Source organism: Azolla caroliniana, unplaced genomic scaffold, assembly GCF_043228905.1.
Source record: "Azolla caroliniana isolate FFs.n. ecotype wild unplaced genomic scaffold, voAzoCaro1.0.p SCAF_1, whole genome shotgun sequence".
Lineage (NCBI taxonomy): Eukaryota > Viridiplantae > Streptophyta > Polypodiopsida > Salviniales > Salviniaceae > Azolla > Azolla caroliniana.
In genome coordinates, this window is record NW_028230436.1 from 23,774,590 (window position 1) to 23,794,545 (window position 19,956).

Below are 19,956 nucleotides of genomic sequence, written 5' to 3' on the forward strand. Positions count from 1 at the left end.
TGTGGACACGGTTTTGTATGGTTGTTTCCTATGCATTTTGAATATGAAAAGAAATATGTAATTATATTTAAAGTACTTCGTAGTAGCCTTCGTGGTAAAATAAATGTCTTCTATCTTGGAGGTGCAAGATTCAAATCTTGCTTGCGCCCCTCTATGTGCACTTGAATGCCACTAGACCCTAGGCTAATTTTCATATTTATAATCATTTGTGTAATGTGCGTGGAACCACACTATTTCACAAATTCTCCCATTGGACACGCAACATCATGACACTAAGACTCATCGGTCAATTGCCGAGTATACATACATGGGTCGGAGTCAGATAAGAGATATCCAAGCTGCTTGATGTAGGAATTGAACTTCTGTTACCACATCCTCAGTGCCATATGAGGTGACTTTCCTCCCCCGTCTCCGTGAAGCCTGTCGATTGAGACATGTAAATGTCTTCTTCTAGATCTCCGTGTAGGAAAACCATCTTAACGTCTAGTTGCTCAAGCTCTAGGCCCTCTGTCGCCACGACCCCGACGGGGAGCCGAACGGTGGTCTCTTGACTATTGGAGAGAATATCTTGTTGTAGTCGACCACGTGTTCTTGTTTCAATCCCTTTGCAACAAGCCGAACTTTGTACTTGGGCTTCTCTGAGTCAGATACATATTTGTATCTGAATACCCATTCACAGGGCAACGGTTTCCTTCCTGTTGGTAGTTCGACCTGCTCCCATGTCTGATTTTGATGAATCGAATCTATCTTAGATCTCATTGCTTGTAGCTCTGTATCAGCGTCAGGTTCTTCGTATGTTCTTGGTTCACCTACATCCGTGTAGTTTACGTAGTTGAGGCCCGATTGGAAAACTTTGTTGGCCTTCGATTACGTCCAGATCTCTTGCATGCCGTATTGATCGACTCGAATCCTTCGATCAGCTTTGTCGGTCTATCGGCATTTGTTGAACCACTTATATCAAGAGTCTTGTTGGATGACTTGCCCCTATGATAGGATTTCAATGATTTCTCATCACCCTTCCCTTGTTCGGGATTGATTGACTACGAGGTAGGAGACTTAGCCGACTCAGGTTTGTTTTTCTCTTTGGCCTTGGGTGTTTCAGTCGGGTTGACTCTGTCAATACCGACTCGCACCTTGTCGACTTTGCCTTTTTTTACTCTTGTGAATGCGGCTTTGTCTTCGAGTTCAACTAGTTGTCGAATCTCCAATTCGGCTCGGTGGGACGGTCCTTCTACGACATCTTTGTTGATTTTGAAGGATACTTTTTTACCAACTATTTTCCGTTGGTTTTGCTCAGGGAGGATAGAGTCTTCATTGAAGACTACATCACTACTCCGGATCAATTTCCGATTCTCTGGGTCCTATACTTTGTAGCCAAATTCCCCATCGGTTCCATAACCGAGAAATATGCATTTCGTTGCATTGGGTGCCAACATAGTCCTTTTCTCCCTTGGGATAAATGTGTAGGCTTTGCACCCGAATATATAGAGCATGTCATAGGTCAGTTGTTTGCCTGACCATAGTGTCTGTGGTATTTTGAGCCTTATTGCTTTCGACGGAGATAGGTTGATTATATATATTGTCGTCTGAAATGCTTTGGCCCAAAACTCCAGCTTTAGTTCGGCTTGCTAGAGCATTGCCGTCACCCTCTCTTTGATCATTCGGTTGATCCGTTCTGCCACTCCATTCTGCATGGGTGTGTATGGAACAATCTTTTGATGTTGGATCCCTTTGTTGGACATGTACTGTTTGAAGGCTCGGGAGGTGTACTCACCTATGTTGTCGGATTGGAGTGACTTAACTCTGTATCCTGATCGGTTCTCCAGTTCAGCTATCCATTGAGTGAAGCACTCGAGCGCTTCATCTTTCGACCTAATCGAATAGGCCCATACTTTCCGTGTACAGTCATCGAAAAATGTGATGAAGTACTAGGAGCCACCTAATGATCGTTCAAGCATGGGCCCACCACATATATCTGTGTGCATGAGCTTTAGGGGTTGCCGTACCGTCTCGTAGTGGAGAGAGTGCGGATTTCAGGTATGTTTCCCGTATCAACAATGCTCATAGAAGTCCGTCTTTGTTTGGAGTTTTGGGATGTAGCCAACCACCATTAATGCATCTAGGCCAACTTGCGACATATGGCCGAGTCGGCAATGCCATAGGTTCAAGTCAGTCTTTTCGGCTACACTCACAACCCCTTCTAGATTGATCGACATCATTGGATACAATTTGTTGTACGTGCGTCAGCTTCCTATTTTCAGGTTTCCATGGTTGATCATCCATGTCGTCTCATTAAGAGTCGTTCGGTACCCGTCTTCAACTAACATGCCGATGGAGACCAGACTCCCTTTCAGTGCGGGTACATGCCGAACTTGGTGCAGGACTATCTTATTGCCATTTGGCAACTAAATTGGTACATTGCCGACCCCGGCGATTTTGCATTCTGGCCATTGCCTAGTCGGACTATGCCTCTGGCTCCGGCCAAATAGTTTGAAAACCATTCGATGTTAGGGGTCACGTTGAATGTGGCACCGGAATCCAATAACCACATGTGTGCATCTTGTGCACTGTTGAGGATTTCTCCGATCATAGAGTCCTCTAAGGAGACAATTTCTCCTGACTCGGTTGAGTGGTGGGCTTCTGCCGACTTGTCGATGGTGAGTCCCATCGAATTTTGCCAAATATCCTTAGTGAGGACTTAGTCGACTATTTCCTCTAGATTTAGGTTTGATCGCCTATTGTCAAATGTCGTGCAAAATACCTCCCAACTCGTCGGCAAGCTTGATAGGAGGGCAAGGGCTTTAACTTCTTCTTCGAAGTTAATCCCTTGGGAGGAGAGTTCCGACAACACCTGGCTAAAGGTGTTGATGTGGGAGGTTGTTGGGTCCGACTCTTTCATCTTTATATTGAATATTTTTCTGATCAGTATCAATTTCAAAGATGAGAACTTCTTTTCGTACACAACCTAAAACTTCTCCCATAATGATAATGTTGTCGTCTCCATGACCATCCTGAAATAGACGTTACGGCCAAATGCATTCAGATGGTGGAGCGCGCGATTTCATCTATTGATCTCCACTCGGCAGTCATCGAAGCAGGTTTTTCACTGTGTTGAATGGCTTTGACTTGTCTTCTGATGATCAGCACATCATGCATCATCTCTTTCCACAAGGCAAACTTTTTGCCATTGAACTTTTGGATTTCAACTCCTATACCGGATGTTGAAGCCATGTTCTTTTTTAGAATGAGATTTTATTGACCTGGTCTTTTCTTTAAGCCGGATAGCTTCTCCTCTTTTTTGTTATTCATCGTTGCTAAATAACAAGTCACTCTGATACCAATTTTGGGCAGATATGCGTGGAAGAGTGTGAGGACATGTCGATTATGTATACATCAAACAACACAAAGAGTATGATAGAAGAAGTGATGGAAACATAGACACAGTTCAGGCTCTAATGGAAGCTCTCGTTATTCTATAACTCTACACTCAAAGACTCATGATACAAGATCGATCAAGTGTCTTTTTTTTATAACTTTAGGTTATCGCTAATATATTAAATCACATGTACCAAACAATTCTCGATGTTAAACGAGAAATTTGTGTTCTAAAATAATCTGAGAATTTAAAATTAAATGGATGTATAAATCTATAAGAGATGCCACATGGGAACAAGAAAATACTCTTAAAACTAATTTCCCTAACTTATTATTTTCATTGCAAGAGTGCAATGTTTTAAAGAGGGGGAATATGTTACGGGCATGACCATATAATATCCCATGGTAAGATTGTACTGTAGTATTCTATACACGTGGATAAAGTGTGAGGGTTAAACGAGAGTGTAAAGAAAGGAAGGATTACTTTAAAAATCCTTGGGATTGAGACAACCCATTAAGGCCAAGTGTGAACTTGCTTGGGGCCTTAGGTCTGGCTATAAATATGAGGCCTACCTACCCTCATTTGACACATTATCGACTATGTCGAGACTCTGTCCTCGTGGTGATTAAACTCTTGTAAGCGAGCGCGCTAGTACCAGGTACGACTCGACGCCACGACGGTGGTATGGGACAATGATCTAGGCTCGAGTTCATCTCTATCCCTTCGCTCAGGGATGGTCAGGTGGATGGGCACCCTTCTTTCTCTCTGTCCTTTCTTTTCTATCTATCTATTATATCCTTATCATATGTTTACATTAGGATCTAGCTTTAACAATTAGGAATTGTTGATCCATTACAATAGTCCAAAATTTTGTTTCCGAATTTGATGATTATGGGATTGTTATCAAGATTAGAACCATGAAAACAATTATTGTTATACGAATTGTCCCAAAACTAGTGGAGATTGGAAGCCCAGTTTTCAATGGAGTTTTATGGAAGACGACAAGTTGGCTATTTCCACAAAATGGGGACATATGGTGTGAAGGCATACTCGATGTGCAAGGGCAGAATTAGATGGAGGACCAACACATTCTATAGGTCTGTGGACGATATTTCAGACCAAAGCATGATAATGCTTAATAATATAAGGGGTGGAAAGACAATGTATTCTATGATACAAACCACCCTTTCTAATATCTAGATGCAATTTATCTTCTACATAAAAGTGGATGGGTTTATTTACTCCATTGGATGTTTTGATTGGAGTAAAAGCCTATATTGGGGAAGAAGCTTTTATAATCTTTGATGTACAAGATGGTAGTAGGTTAACTTTCACATATATGGAAACTAATTTGTTTAGTTTTTGTTTACATAAAGAAGCGAGGGCAATCGCAAATGATGGATCAAATTGGGTCTTAGATCTGGATCCCCAAAAGGTGAATTCTTTTTGGAGGATTTGGATTATGGAAATGAGACCAATATCTCGATTAACTTGGGATCCTTGAGAGTTGTATTGGAAAGTGTGAGTTCAAGCTCAAATAATTGGATATAGATTGTGCATAATCTTAGAAGTTTTTTGGATAATGTAAAAGGTAATATGCAATAGGCAGAGCTCAAACAATTGGAGTTTCATGCCATCTAGGACAAAGGAATATTTTATAGACGGATTTTTGATAAGGTGGAGTGCGCTTGTCCAAGTCAAATACAATCTATAGATCCTTTACGATGTCGGGAAGTTGCTTAATGTAAGGTCTCTCAATGCAACGCATAAGATCATGGGAGTGTTAAGCCGACGGCTAGAATTTAGAAAGGGGCTCATTACCGAAAGGTACATCTTTTATGTATAGCCTTAGGGCATTTATTAATACTAATGTAGTATCTTTTTTGGAAAACAAAGTATAATGCGCGACTAGAATATCATTATTAGTTGTTCCTCATTTCTTGATTGAATCTCCAACCCAAAAAAAAAAGCACCTTTGAAAACAAAAGTGGTAGGGCTAGGAAGCCACCTAACAATACGAAAGTGCATGAATTAAGGTCCGGCCTCTCCTCATTACGAAGAACTAGTAGATTCATGTAGCTTGCTGGCCAATTGAAGTGGTAGCTTGCCTAAGGTGGGTTCCTATCCTTACAAGGGGTCTTCTGAGTGGTTCTTCGGACATTGTTATCCCTAATCTACGGATAACGTTGTTGAGCGAACACTGGACGTTGACATTTATAGGAAGGTATTACTTTGGGTGATCGTCAACAAAGATTTGCTAATAGGCCTTCGGGCAAGTAGAAATGTGTATGTCAATAAGGCCTTCAAAGCAAGTAGGATCCTCAAAGACTTCAACATCCGAACCAATACTTTGGCATGATTCAACAATAGATCATAGCTAGAGATATCAATTGTAATAAGGAAAATATTTAGCTTCGAACATATGCTTGAATAGAAATCGTGATTGACTAAAATATATCAATTGAGTAAGGTGACTCGAAACCCGAATAGGAAGGAATGCATGACGATGCACAATGCAAAGTGTTAATGGGTAAGGAAAACGTGTGGTAGGCAATTGCTTGTCGTAGCGTAGGCATGATGTTGAATTGAAAAAATAAAACAATAATGGCTGAGCTTAGAGAGGACTCGAGAGATGAACGAGTGGATAAATCTCAAGGTTCGAAGCTAGAGATTGCGACTAATCATCCGAGACACGAAGTGGTGACGTGATCGACTGATACACATTTAGTTGTGTGATGATCTGAATCCCTCGGCACAGGGGTGACTTTAACTCTCGTGTGTGAAATATGTGTTGCTATATAACCCCCACCACCACCACCACCCGAAGAGATGGACTACTTGGCTTGGCTTAGTGGGTGTGTGAGTCACTCACTTGACTACTTACTACTCACTATGTACTTTCTTGTAGTTGTGACTAAGAAGAAGGGAAGGGTGTGAAAGGAGGAGGCCTTAGTGATGATGATGATGATGATGATGATGAGATTAGGCTCTCTCTCTGTCTCTCAAAGAAGAAGAAGAAGAAGAAGAAGAAGAAGAAGAAAAGCATTGTCTTTCTTTCTTTCATGAGTTCACTGGAACTTCCTGAGGGGGCGAAGTAAAAGGAAGAAGACGACCCCCCCCCCCACCCACCCACCCTACCTATGGAGGCTTCCAAATTCGCAGTACTTGGAGTTCACCCTGCTCTTCAAGGAACCCCCTTCGCACGCCCTTTTCCTTTTCCTTGTTTTCTTCTGTTTTCTGATCATCGCCATCGCCATCGCCATCGCCATCGTCCTCATCATTACCTTCATCACCACCATCACGATCAGTGTCATCTTTGTGGGCGTTCTAAAGGTCATATAAGATGTATCCCCAAGGATAATACTTCTTCATCAACAACAACAGCGAAATCATCACCCATCACTGAATCTAACATTTTGGGCACTATATCTCCTCCTCCTCCTCCCCCTTCGTCTTTATCTTCTTCTCAAGATGAGATTCCTCCCTCTCAAGAAAAGGTGCCTACTTTTAAATGCTTTCATTACCCTCTCTCTTTTTTTTTATCTTTTGATCACCCCATGTGTTTATTAGGATTAAGTAAACTTAAGTAACGAATGGTTATGAAAATGTTAGAAAAGAAGATATCTTTATTGCTGAGAAACCAGCATTCAAACTCTTCCATTTACTAGCCTTGTATTTTAGTTTGTTGTGTCTAAATGTACATTAGGATCAACGGATCTAATGGCTCAATAAAAAATCTTCTGTCAGGTGGATTTGTATTCAATTATCTATGTGTTTGTTGTGAGATTAATTGAACATTAGGATTAAACTTTACTAACATCCACATTCAAAATCTTCCTCTTTGCCTTTATAGAGCTGCTCTTACAATCGGTTCCTTCTTTCTAAGAAGTCTTCTGATTGTGGATATATGCAATAGCATGTTAGTCCACTTGTGTTGAATGTCATTGACCAATACCTTTTTAACAAATGAGTGATACATGGGATTAAGACACAAAATCTGCATGCTTATGTCAACTGCTGATTACACATTTTGAAGACGACATAGGGCTCTCTTCGCTATAAATGTAATGAAGTCAGAATGTAAATGTGATATATGCATCCTGCGCGGCCTACAACACTCTGTGACATGCAATACCGGTGTCTCTATCAATGAACGTGTGTAGAGGTTCCAATATCGTGCCTCTTTGTATGCATGGTGTGCAGTTCTTTTCTACTGGTGCCTCTTTGTATGCATGACCTCTCCTCGTGCCTTATCTATGTGAAGGTTTTTGTAGAGCTGGCTACACGCTTAGTCCCGCAATCTATTCTAAGGGGATGTCCTTGGTGTAGATGTGCATCCTCTAGATGTATGGTGCAGAAAACTATAGGCTTCTCTGTAAGTTTGCAGGTGAGTATTGTAAAAAGATTGCAGGGATCCATCTTTACTATCTAGTAGTTCCCAACGTATGTGGTGCTCATATACATCAGGTAAATTATAAGCTGTAGTATTACTGGAATTACTGGCAGTGAGGGATGTGTGTATAGGCTGTATATAGTGAGCCTTTAGCTCTCTCTGGGGTCTATCATGGAAGCTGCCATGTCTTTGTCCAAAAATTGATTTTTCATACTGCATTTTCTTCATCATACTCAAAATTGTAATGTCTCAAGGTGTAGTCTACCTAAAAAATAGGCCAGTTGTTGGAAATTGGGATGTCACTCCCCCTGTTGTTTGAGTGATGTAAATAACTAAGAGAGTGTAAGTTTTGAGGGGGGAGAGAAGTGTGTGTGTGCGTGTGTAAGAGAGAGAGAAGAGAGATACAGGCAATCTTTGGTTTCGATGTCACTTTCCTTTTCCCTCTTATCTTGTGCTAAACAGAGAGCTGGATCAGATATACAAACAATCCTCAAGAGATTCTGGAAAGTAGCGGCTCCCTATTGGAGTTCTGATGACAAAGATCAAGCCAGATTGAGACTGGGTGGTGTGTTTGCCTTGACACTTGCAACAACCGGGATCAGTGTTGGCTTCAATTTCTTAGGAAGAGATTTTTACAATGCCCTTGCCAGTAAGTTATGAGTTATGGACTTCAAACATTCCATCATTTATTTTGGTGCATGGATGCTATACTTTTTGTAAATACAATCATTAAATGATGCGTTTTTAAGCTATATGATTTGTTATTTTATTATTAGGCAAGGATCAGGAGCAATTTACTAAACAATTACTGTATTATTTGGGTGCATTTGTTGGAGGCATTCCGGTGAGCTTAATACTGCACTCTTTTAGGTACTTTTCTGTACACTTCTAATTTGGAAAGAAATCATTCTTGATACGAGACCATCCTTTTGCATGATTTCATTCATATAACCTTGAAATTTTGGCAGTTTTTTGTGCTGAGGGATTATGGTCGAGATACTCTTGCTCTACGGTGGCGTGCCTGGATGACCAATTATTATATGGAACGATATTTTGATAAGCAGACATTTTATCAGATCCAGTCCCAGTCACTCATTGACAATCCAGATCAACGCATTGTTGATGATTTGAACTCTTTTACAGGAACTGCACTCTCGTTTGCCTTAGCCTTATTCAATGCGACCATTGATCTCGTATCATTTAGTGGAATATTATTTGGAATCTATCCTCCACTGTTTCTCGTGCTTATTGTATATGCAATTGGTGGCACAGCTATCAGTGTTGCATTAGGCAAGGTAATGGTTTTTCATTTTTTGCTTTTGTTGTACATTGCTATATTATGTGTTCAAATGTAAAAAGGTATATTGGTATGTACATGCACAAAGGGCGTGAATCTACACATGTTAGTGTGTGATGTGGAGGTTTCCCATTCATTGGACATCAAGGGTTAATGTCATGCTCCATTTTTCAGACCCAATCTTAAACAATTTGATTCTATGATTGTAGTAAACAAATGACACCAATAGCATGTGACTCATAGTTAATTTGTTTTTGTAAAAAATGTGTCCATGTACAACATTTTTTGCTCTCAACTTGTCATTTATGATGTGTGCATACCTTTACATTTTCTTCTTCTTTCTCATAGGGAAGTGCTTAAACAATGTCTAATTCAAACATTTAAAGTAGACTCTAGCTGGGCATTACTTCTTTGGCAGATATAGTGTTGCATAGCATAGACATGGACTGCAAAAATTTGGGTTTTCCGAGATTTTACTTAGTTCAGTTTACAAATATGAAACCTTCCTTCTTCCATGGAGTAGTGACAGTGGTCTTCTATGGCTCATTTACATTTGACCCACAAAATTATGAATATAGCATGCATGATTATCATGTTTAGATCTGTCAGCAGAAACAAAGCATACTGCTGCCTAATAAATCGTGTATGCTTTCTCTTGTCTTGTAAAATGACAACTGCCCACACATGTATACATGATGGTTACATGGATATATGACACTCACGTCTTCTTTTAAATCATAACATAGGTTAATGCTCCTTCATTTTGTTTACAGGATCTTGTGAATCTGAACTTTCTGCAAGAAAAAAAGGAAGCAGATTTCAGGTTTGGATTGGTGCGGATAAGAGAGAATGCTGAATCAATTGCTTTCTACCAGGGTGAAAAAAATGAAATACAACTCCTTCTTGATAGATTCAAGCGATCGTTTGAAAACTTTAGTGTAAGTTAATGTCTTGATTCGCTTACTGTTTTTTAATGGAATAGATTCTATGGTACCTATAGATTCCCTTGGCATGGTCCTTGATCGTACAGCCATGGTCCTTGATTTCGTGTATGTATTGCAACTAAAACTTGACTGTTTTGAGCTGGCACTATATACTGAGTATGTATTGCAGACTAAAATTTGACCGTTTTGAGTTGGCACTATATACTTTGTAAATTATTCTTTTTTGCAGGAATTGCTTATTGCGTCAAGGAACTTGGAGTTTTTCACAAATGGCTATCGTTATGTCATACAAGTTTTGCCTGCTGCTGTGGTTGCACCCATGTATTTCTCTGGCAAAATAGAGTTCGGTGTCATTAACCAATCTTACTCTGCTTTCAACCATATCTTGTCTGATTTTTCAATCATTATTTACCAATTTCAAGCATTGAGTGCCTTCTCGGCTGTTATTGATCGGTTGGGTAGGTTCATAATCTTCTTGAAAATTTCCATAAATTCAAAGGACTTAAGTTTCTATGCTAATTTCCTGGGTTTGAATTAATGCTTCACAAAACTCATATGAAAGCATCTAGAGCAGAAGTGTGTTGCCTTTTTCCACTCCAGAAGGATGAGTTATGCTGTTTGAACTCTAATATTAATTGATTGCGGGCCATCACTTTTTTGTCAAATGCCAAAGTTTGACTCTATTGCCAGTGTAATATAGGGTGAGAAATTCACTTAAGTTATATCTAAAAAGTATTTTATATTTGTGGCTTACAGGAGAATTTAATGATCTTCTAGACAAGCAAACTTATGAACGTGACACAGAAGGCAAGGAAGAAACAACAATTAGTATTGTTGACATCCAAGCTCCTTCAGTGTCATTCAGCTCCTCCAACGCTGTCTTGCTTGAGATAGAAAGTCTTACTTTACAAACTCCTCAGTATACAATGACTCTTATAGAAGAGTTAACATTGATGATTTCTAAAGGACAAAACCTTTTGGTATGTGCTGAAGTATGACGTTTGTAAATTTGTTATTGAGCTTTGGATTGTTCTGAATATCATATGGTGCTTATCAGGTTATGGGTGCAAGTGGAAGTGGGAAGACTTCTTTGCTTAGGGCTATTGCTGGACTATGGACTTCTGGAAGTGGCACAATAAGACGATACACCCTCCCAATATGTACGGAGAATAATGGATCCATTAGTGAAGTTGGGAAAGATGTTGGCAATGAAGGCGAAGAATTTGGTTCAGAGAGTGATAATGATGGATGGAGTGCAAATGCTACTGGAAGAGGGAGCATTTTTTTCCTTCCTCAGAAGCCTTATATGGTCCTTGGTACGTTACGCCAGCAGCTGTTGTATCCGACATGGAATGACCCCAGAACAATACAAAAACCATCTGATGAGAAAGGTATTATTCTTCAACTCCAACTTATGTTTTATCTGCATCATAACTTGTCCACTCTCTTCTTTATTTTATCCCACTAGAGTAATTAGATATGCATAATTATTTGTTTCTCCATATTTTCTTTACATTTTTGCAATGTTTCATAGACATTGAAGGTCATATTAATTCTTTTTTATCATCGCCCAATCATTTCCATATGGTAATTTGTTTGGGGGGTTTTCATGCTACTAGAAAAAATGAAAAGACTGAAATCCATGTATTTTATATTCCCTGGAGTCTGTTCAATTCATGCCTGATGACGAATGTGTGAAATTGGTTAATGATTAAGAAATAATCTTCATTGGGGAGGGATTTGTTTATACTTCTGAATCTCCAGATTATTCCATCATGTTTCATAATCAAAGAGTTTTTTTGGCTTGTTACGATCTCCAGCAGCTTAAAATTTCCATGTTGTTTAATGTTAATAGACACATGTTTGTTGCTTATATCAAATTATGATGCATTACATTTGAAATAGCTGCGCTTTTATTTAATTTTTTCCTCACATTCATATTGATTATCTTCACCCTTTTTTTTTAGGTAAGCAGATGATTTGTTATAGTCTATAGATGTGTAATTGTTGTAAAAGACAATATTCAATAGAGATGCGTAGTGTTGATAATGATTTAGATGAAGAGGATATGCCACCTTATCTTGTAAATGATTTGGGTTAAGATTATTGATGATAATAGTACAATGGGATATATATGTCTAGATAAACATTTTTGTCTGAAATCATGTAGCAGCCATTCACTGACATATTACAACATCGGTTTGGTGATATGTTCAGGATTCTGGACCCTACCTCAAAGATTGGATCAGACAACTTCTCAGAAAATACCGTCAGATGAGCAACTCATACAAGCCCTTAAAGCTGTTAACTTGGGGAATGTGTTGGATCGTTGCGAACTAGATTCAGAAGTTGAGTGGGCCAGTGTACTATCTCTGGGTGAACAGCAAAGACTTGCTTTTGCTCGGCTTCTACTAGCACAGCCAATCCTAGCTCTTATGGATGAATCCACCAGTGCATTGGATGAAGAAAATGAGGTATATTTTCTTTTAGTATAAATTTGAAATTATATAAAATTGCGAATCATAATGAGATTCTGGAGCTTTGGTTATTACAGGCAGCGTTGTACAAGTTGGTCTATGGAGCTGGGATAACTTACATCAGTATTGGACATCGGAGTACTTTAACGAAATTCCATTCATTGAAATTGACACTCTTGAAATGTAATCAGGATAACAAAAGTGAAAACTGGGTTCTAAGTGAGCTCAACCAGTAATGTTATAAAAACAAATTGTTGTATTATTGTAGAATATGATATTGGATGATATATTTGAGAGCTAGTTAATGCCATCCAATTTCTCACCTAACCTATATTAATTCTATTGTATTCGCCAGCATACAAACACCACCCCTCAAAGACACCGATGATATGTATTTATCTAGTTGAGGGAATATCAGATTCTTGTTAAAGTTACTTACAGAGAAATCCTGCATACAGTTTATACTAAGTTCTACAGCGTCAATACAGTTATATGACTGCATGATGTATTCTTTTAGTACGTAAACATGAATGTGTTGTGTATGCCTTACAGATACATATATAGTGAGGCATGGAAGTTGGAAAACTCCCACCATGGTATTAATAGGTTGATATTTGTAGTTATCATGAATGTACTCATAAGCTAAAGATGCAAAAGGATGTCTGCATGCCAAACAAAATTAATAGGAACTGCCACCCATGCAAAACCTACACTTCTCCGAGAAAGCTCTACACTGTCTATATATGTCGTAGTGATGCGAAAGGAATACCAAGATGGTTAAAAAAGGAACGTGATTCACCTTGAAACACTTCTATAGCAAATACTTAATTCCTTGGCCAAGTAGTAAATTTTATATAAAGCATCTATCTCATGTGTCACATGGAATACTATTGTATGAAACTGTCTGGGTTTAGAGAGAAAGAAAAAGGAATGTGTGTATATAGCAGCCCAACCATGGTCATTGAAGTTTTGAACATTGTTGCATGATCATCACAAGGCCCAGTCTCTATGGATGCTAAAAAATATCTGATCTAATCCTTGGATTGATGTATTTCCCACATATATAACAGGAGTATAAAATCAAATTAGTCATATAAGAACTGTTCTCTTCCCACTTGTTTGAAAAATCCATTTGATACATGGTCAATTGGCAATAAGTAGTAAACTGAAAGAGATTTCCATTAACAGGTTGTGCTATCTCTGAAAATACGTGCATGCAAACTTTTGAACCACTGTGGCCAATGGAGTAGCAAATCCAAGTTCAAACCATACATGCATTCAGACAGGTTCAGCTAATTCCTCTGGCATTTCAATGTACAAATGTAATTACAGAACTATTTCAACAAAAATTTATCCAGACTGCACACAAAGTCGAAAGACAACCCATAAATTTCAGGGTTTGCAATTATGAACCCATAAAAAATGAATTCATTCTGGAATCTTTAGAAGACATAAAATACAAGTAGAGGAAAGCATATCGATAGACAAGGCTCCTCTTGCAATCAAACACTAGATCAATTTAATGCTTATGCATGGGGTACTTCCTCAGCTCGAAAAAACAAAAAATAATAATTCTGCAGCTGAATACTTTTGGCATAATGAACTGCTTCTCTGAGTGTTTAACGAGAAACTTTTACAATATAAATTATTAAAGAACTTGATACTCCATAAGCAATGGTAAGAAATGCCGAGCCTGTTACGCTCGCGAAGTTGAACTATAAAACTGTCTCAACATGTCACAATGAGGTGTTTTTATTGTAGGATTCCATTGTTTCCACCCCATCTCGCGCTGACAATTATGTTTGAGAACTTCTGCATAATCCCTTTCTACTTGATATTCAATGTTATGACGAGCTCGACTACCCAGAGGGTAATCGGTGTCAAACTCCCTAGACCTTACAAAGAATGTTATAGAATGATCTTTAGTCAAGTACTTAATGTCATATTGCGCTGTTTGCTCAAGGCTGTAAACAGGTTTAGAATAGGGGAAATAGCTCAGTAGAATCAGCAAAAGTACTGGTAGAAATTGTACTAAATTCAACAATCCTCCATGGACTTCACGGGTATGCACGCGTGCACCACCTTGATGTCCACCTGTCCTGAATGTCCTTACATAAGCTCCCCGTGGAAACCCATTTGTGGTTCCCGAGAAAAATGAGTTGAAAATCTCATCTGCATCAAACATATCCTCATTGACAAAACCAGTTCCTCGTCGCTGCCTATATGCTTGTTGTCTTTGAGCTACTTCATGGATTTCCTCTGGACCATACTGATCATACTTTTGTCTAAGCTCAGTGTCACTAAGACAAGCAAATGCCTTTGAAACTGCCTTGAATGCCTCTTCAGCCCCTGGAGCTTTATTCTTATCAGGGTGAACCTTCAAAGAAACCTTCCTATAAGACTTTCTGATTTCTTCCCCTGAGCAAGATTTCTCTAATCCAAGAACCTGATAATAGTCTTTCGTTCTCCTGATCCGCCGAACAATATCCATCTGCTCTGTGGTGTATTCTTGAGCACTTCTTTCACCAGTACTACCATTTTCACTAGGTCTACTACCATCACTGGAGTTACTTGTTTCACGAGAATCCTTGTGAATGGGCTTCTCTTTTAAAGGAATCTCTGTATCTTTCTCCCCTATATCTGCTGCTAAAGAGGAGACCAAGTTTTCAAGAGGTAAAGTGGGATCTAATCTTAATGCTTTTGATAAGAACTTGTGTGCACGGGCCTTATCTCCTTCCTGCAGAGCTTGGTTTCCAATGTCTATACATCTCTGAGCAGCATCTTTATTGCCGTCCATGCTTCAACAATATGACAACAAGATTGACACAAGGAGGTCAGGCCTTTCAAACCCTGTGCTGTAAAAAAGGAGGGAAGACATCACTAAGCTTGATTATTATGTAATATGCAAAACCAAATCCAGAGATGAGAACATTAAAGAAATGAGAGAGAGAATAGAACAAATTTTTTTGTTGTCCACGAGGAGGCCAATTTTGACCAATGAGAGAGAGAGAGAGAATGAGAACAAAACACTGTTGGACACTGGAAAGATGAATAGAATAGTATGGAAAATGAAAGGATTGGGATTGCCAATGACCATTACATACAGAAAACCACCTCCAAAAACAAATCCATAAAGAAATAACGTCATTAACATGGAGACAGAGAGAAAGATGAAGGGGTGCACAGATAAAGCAGTTAGATCAAACCAGAAAGCAGTTACAAAGATGAAACTTGCTATGCTTATCAAACAAAAACCAAACCTACCAAAGAAAACACCATTAAAGCAGATAGAGAGAGGCACATACAGATCAATAGAAAAATCCTACTTTGGAACACAGTAAATTCAAGACATGATGAAGTGATGGGATTTGTAATCGAAGGAAGGACAGATTTGCACATCTTACAATTATGGTTCTTTCCTTCTATATTTTGAACATACAAATGTACTCTTCTCCTTTACCTTCTGGTTTTGCAATCAATCTACTAGCTTTGGTAGGCATCTCTTTCTGTTCCCAGTTTCTATAATTTCCTTCAAATTTTGCTCCTAATTTGTTATATCCTCTACCCCTATTTCAGATATTGCAAATTCCTAATTTGTATAGTTTCTGGCAATAATTTCGGCAGATTCCTACATTTTCTTCTTAATTGTGTAGTTTCTAGCATGGCTGCACTCCACAATTTTACCTCATATCTCAGCAACAATTGATACAAAATCCATGATTGATGGCCAGTAATTACAATTCATATTACAACTATTAATGAATTGAGAAGATGCTGAACCGGAGGGAGAAGACCAGATGTCTAATATTGCAACTATTACATCCTGATATTGCAGCTCGCAATAAGATACAATTATTAGCGCCTAATATTACAGCTATTAGATTCTACTATTACAATACTAGATCCTAAACTTACAACTATTAGATCCTAAAAAGGGAGTGGGGAAATCCACGTCTATCAAACAAGACTTGTGTCATAAAAATCTTGATGCTTAAAAAAAGCAATATCCCTAATTGATACATAAAGAAAATACCATTAAAACAGCAAGAAAATTGGTTTAAAGATGATGTTAAAGCCTTAAAAGAAAAAGGAATCAAGGCAAACAGGAAAATGATACAGGCAATCAACAGGATTATGATGCACACACTTGAATATAATATTGAGATACAGAGAGGAGATACAAAAAAGCCACCAGAATCCCAGAAAAAACAGAAATTGGTACAAAGGGGGGATATTCAAAGAAGGATAGAGAGAAACAACAAATACTATTAATTATACAAGGGAAAGAAAAGTTACAAGGGAAAGCAAAACCCTGGAAAACCTACTAAAAAGCTGACAGAAGGAAACCCAAGCAAAGAAATGACAAAATTTGATACAGATGAATTGAAAACCTAGAAGATACCAAAGTATAGTAAAACAACTCAAGAAAGCTAACAAAAATGAGCACAAACCTCTTGAAAATACCAGAACACAGTGAAACGATCAGGAAATCAAAAAAATGATGACTCCCAAGACCTACAAAAATAAATAGAAAGCATATACAACAAATAGCAGGAAATTACAAAAAACCATCAAGGTCGGGCTGCGAGGGGAAGATATGGTGATCAAGACAATAACCTAAAAGATAGAGGGACAGAAACAAATGTACAAGAAGGAAATCACAGAGATAAGACAGAAAAAAAACATAAACGCCATTAACAAAATCAGTTCAATCACCTAAAAATCTCAAGAATCCAGGGGATCAATCAAAGTTCAGTCCAAAAGGGCAGGGAAAAAAGGAAAATTCAAGAGATGATAGAGCGACAAACAACAGAAAACACCATTGACAAAGATCTTCAAATACCATGGGAAAACTCCTAAGAGAACAGTATAGACAAAAAATCAGGTAAAATCAACCAAAGAACATACTAGAGAAATAATCAGAGCAGTACAAAAGGATGAATTAGAGTGATATTTGTTACAGGAACGAAGACGAAGATAAAAAAAGCACGTCATTGTCGTTGTTAATGGGGGGAGTAAAAGAAAAGGGAAGCCCTAGATCGATGAAATCGTGGAGGATCGTGACAGGTGATTCAAAAGACTTAAAAACTGAATAGAGGAATCAAAAAACTGACATAGATGAAATAAAAACCGATAAATGTGTGTGTGTGTGTGTGTGTGTGTGTGTGTGTGTGTGTGTGTGTGTGTGAGAGAGAGAGAGAGTCTACCTAGAATTCTTTCTTTCCTTCTTTCATCTGAGTTTTGGGGTTTGGCAAAGACATAAAGACGCAGAGAGAGAGAGAGAGGGAGGGAGGGAGGGAGGGAGGGAGGGATAGAGAGCTTACCTGGCTTCGTTCTTCCTTTCTTCTGAGTTCTAGGGTTTGACAGAGGCCCAGGGGAGGTATGATGAGGGGGGACTAAATGTTGTACATAGTTTTCTCTCTTTTTTAGTCATGTACACAGCAGGAGAAGGAGAGAGAGAGAGAGAGAGAGTATGTACATATGATGAACAACATAGCTTTGGGGGGATGGACACAAGGAGAGAGAAAGAGAGAGTACATATGATGAACAATATAGCTTTGGGGGGGTGGACACAAGGAGAGAGAGACAGAGAGAGAGAGAGGAGGAGAAGGCACATATGTACATCTTCTGGCCATGGATGGATGGACCCTCACTCGCATCTTCATGTCCGATCAGATCAATCGATCGAACATAATCCATCGGTTTGTCAGTCTGTCGATTGATGGCCTCGTGATAGGAGAAGCGGTGGACACATTCATAACATGATGGTGGCCTCTTGTTAGAATGGGAGGGGATGGGATGGACTACTCTCATCTCTATTGTTGCCCCATCTCAATTGAATCTCATACATCCTTCTCCTCGTCCATGCGGATACACGTATTGCATATATATATGTTGTTATCTTGTATGGATGGATAAATAGATGGACATTGACTAACACACGTGCATGTATCTTGTCTCAATTGTAACCCTTCGACACTCCTCACCACCCATCGCCTTGAGAAAATAATAACGTGTTCGAGCGCTTTGACTTACTTCTGTTGTCAATCTTGCCTTAAATTAGTCAACCCTCATTATCTCTCTCTCTCTCTCTCTCTCTCAATGTTCGAACATTTATGCGTTGATCGAGAGTGGATTTGGAGAAAATAATTAATTCTTAGGGGCATTTTGGGGGAAATAAATAAAAACTCGAAAGTATTCCAAAGTCTTCCCCTCCGTTTGATATATCACACTCAAACCATGTATGCCCCCTGCTGTTATTTCAATTTTCTATTTTCATAAGGTGAACAATATTCACACAAGCAACCTCTTGAAGCCCTGCATTGTTATGGATAATGGAAATCTTCTAATTTCATGAAGTCTATACACTATTTCAATGCCTTTACTCAATACATGGGCCTTGGATAACCTAAGACATCGCACAACCCCAAGCTCTTCCATGACATCATATTGGAAAACCATGACTGCTAAAGTTTTTGCGTCCCAATTTATGAACAAAAAATAAGGGAATGGATTATACTTAGTCATGGTCAAAGAGGACCAACAACACAAAGATAAATAGATTTTATTATCGCATGATGTGGTCTTTAACGAGAGGAAGGCAAGCCCTTAATTAACCCACCAAGAGGAAGGCAACCCCTCAGGAGTCAATTGTGACCCTTGGAAGTGCAACACTTTGAGGTATGAGTTATGTTGATTCCGTCGGGAAAACTCAATTCATTGAAACTACTGTCATGGACATGAGGGCAAGCCTTGGTATAGGGTTAAGATAATGATAGTTTGAATATGTTATGTTTTATGAATATACGAAGAAGATAATAACGAGGAAGAGAGAGGATAACACCATCACCACCGCCACAAAGAGAGAATAACATAGGATTAGCATGAGCGATTAGAGAGAGTGTGTGTGTGTTTGGTTGTGTGAGTGAGAGAGAGAGAGAGAGAGAGAGAGAGAGAGAGAGAGAGAGACTGTTGTAGTAGGCACACCAAATTATTTACACTATTTCAAAATCTAAAATTTACTAAGTATATATGTGTATTAGAATAGAATCCTAGAATAATCACACGTTTGACTTCAATCTAATGCATCATCATGCGTAAACAAATTTTCTATGAAACTCGTTTAAAGAGGAACATAAGTAGAAATGTTTATATTTGTAGTGGTAACAACGCCTTCCCTCAGTCCACAAAAATAAGATTCTTTACTTCCAACAAAGTATTAAGAATGTTACTTGAACATAAACCTTATAACCGTCCTATTGATCTTCAACTAAGGAAATAACAACCTATGGACTTAGTTTATTTTTTTCCATAAAAAATACCCTCCATTGGTATTAAACCTAAAGTGGCCAAAGGCAATCTACAAAACAGTTCACTATCACAAAGAATATTGCAACATATTTAACTAGAAAGCTATTGAACACTCATGTAGCTTCAACAACCCAGCCACATTTAGCATCCACATGAAG

General features: G+C 38.7%; 1 protein-coding gene and 1 pseudogene across 5 annotated transcripts; one reads left to right on the forward strand and one right to left on the reverse strand.

Moving 5' to 3' along the window:
- The first annotated feature begins 6,501 nt into the window (after positions 1-6,501).
- ABCD2 (ABC transporter family protein) lies at positions 6,502-12,921 on the forward strand. The gene is made up of 10 exons (XM_087327311.1): positions 6,502-6,873; positions 8,232-8,418; positions 8,546-8,613; positions 8,738-9,064; positions 9,840-10,004; positions 10,240-10,468; positions 10,767-10,990; positions 11,068-11,401; positions 12,228-12,484; positions 12,565-12,921. The coding sequence occupies exons 1-10, from the start codon at positions 6,517-6,519 to the stop codon at positions 12,721-12,723; spliced, it is 2,307 nt and encodes a 768-aa protein (XP_087183437.1). The 5' UTR covers positions 6,502-6,516; the 3' UTR covers positions 12,724-12,921.
- A 984-nt stretch (positions 12,922-13,905) lies between these two features.
- Positions 13,906-17,924, reverse strand: LOC147869204 (chaperone protein dnaJ 49 pseudogene; annotated as a pseudogene). Of its 4 annotated transcripts, none has more exons than XR_015530477.1 (2): positions 17,812-17,924; positions 13,906-15,337 (listed from the first exon to the last, which is right to left on the reverse strand). The product of XR_015530477.1 is annotated as a chaperone protein dnaJ 49 pseudogene, transcript variant X1 (transcript). The 4 variants fall into 4 exon arrangements; XR_015530480.1 differs by having other exon boundaries at positions 13,906-15,342; positions 17,812-17,892; XR_015530482.1 differs by lacking the exon at positions 17,812-17,924 and adding an exon at positions 17,695-17,755.
- Positions 17,925-19,956: the final 2,032 nt, after the last annotated feature.

Bases quoted from the DNA above. Each gene is read 5' to 3' on its own strand.
- ABCD2 (XM_087327311.1), top strand. From the start codon at position 6,517: ATGGAGGCTTCCAAATTCGCAGTACTTGGAGTTCACCCTGCTCTTCAA. The intron at 6,874-8,231 runs GTGCCTACTTTT...TGTGCTAAACAG, and splicing joins TTCCTCCCTCTCAAGAAAAG to AGAGCTGGATCAGATATACA. The intron at 12,485-12,564 runs GTATATTTTCTT...TGGTTATTACAG, and splicing joins CATTGGATGAAGAAAATGAG to GCAGCGTTGTACAAGTTGGT.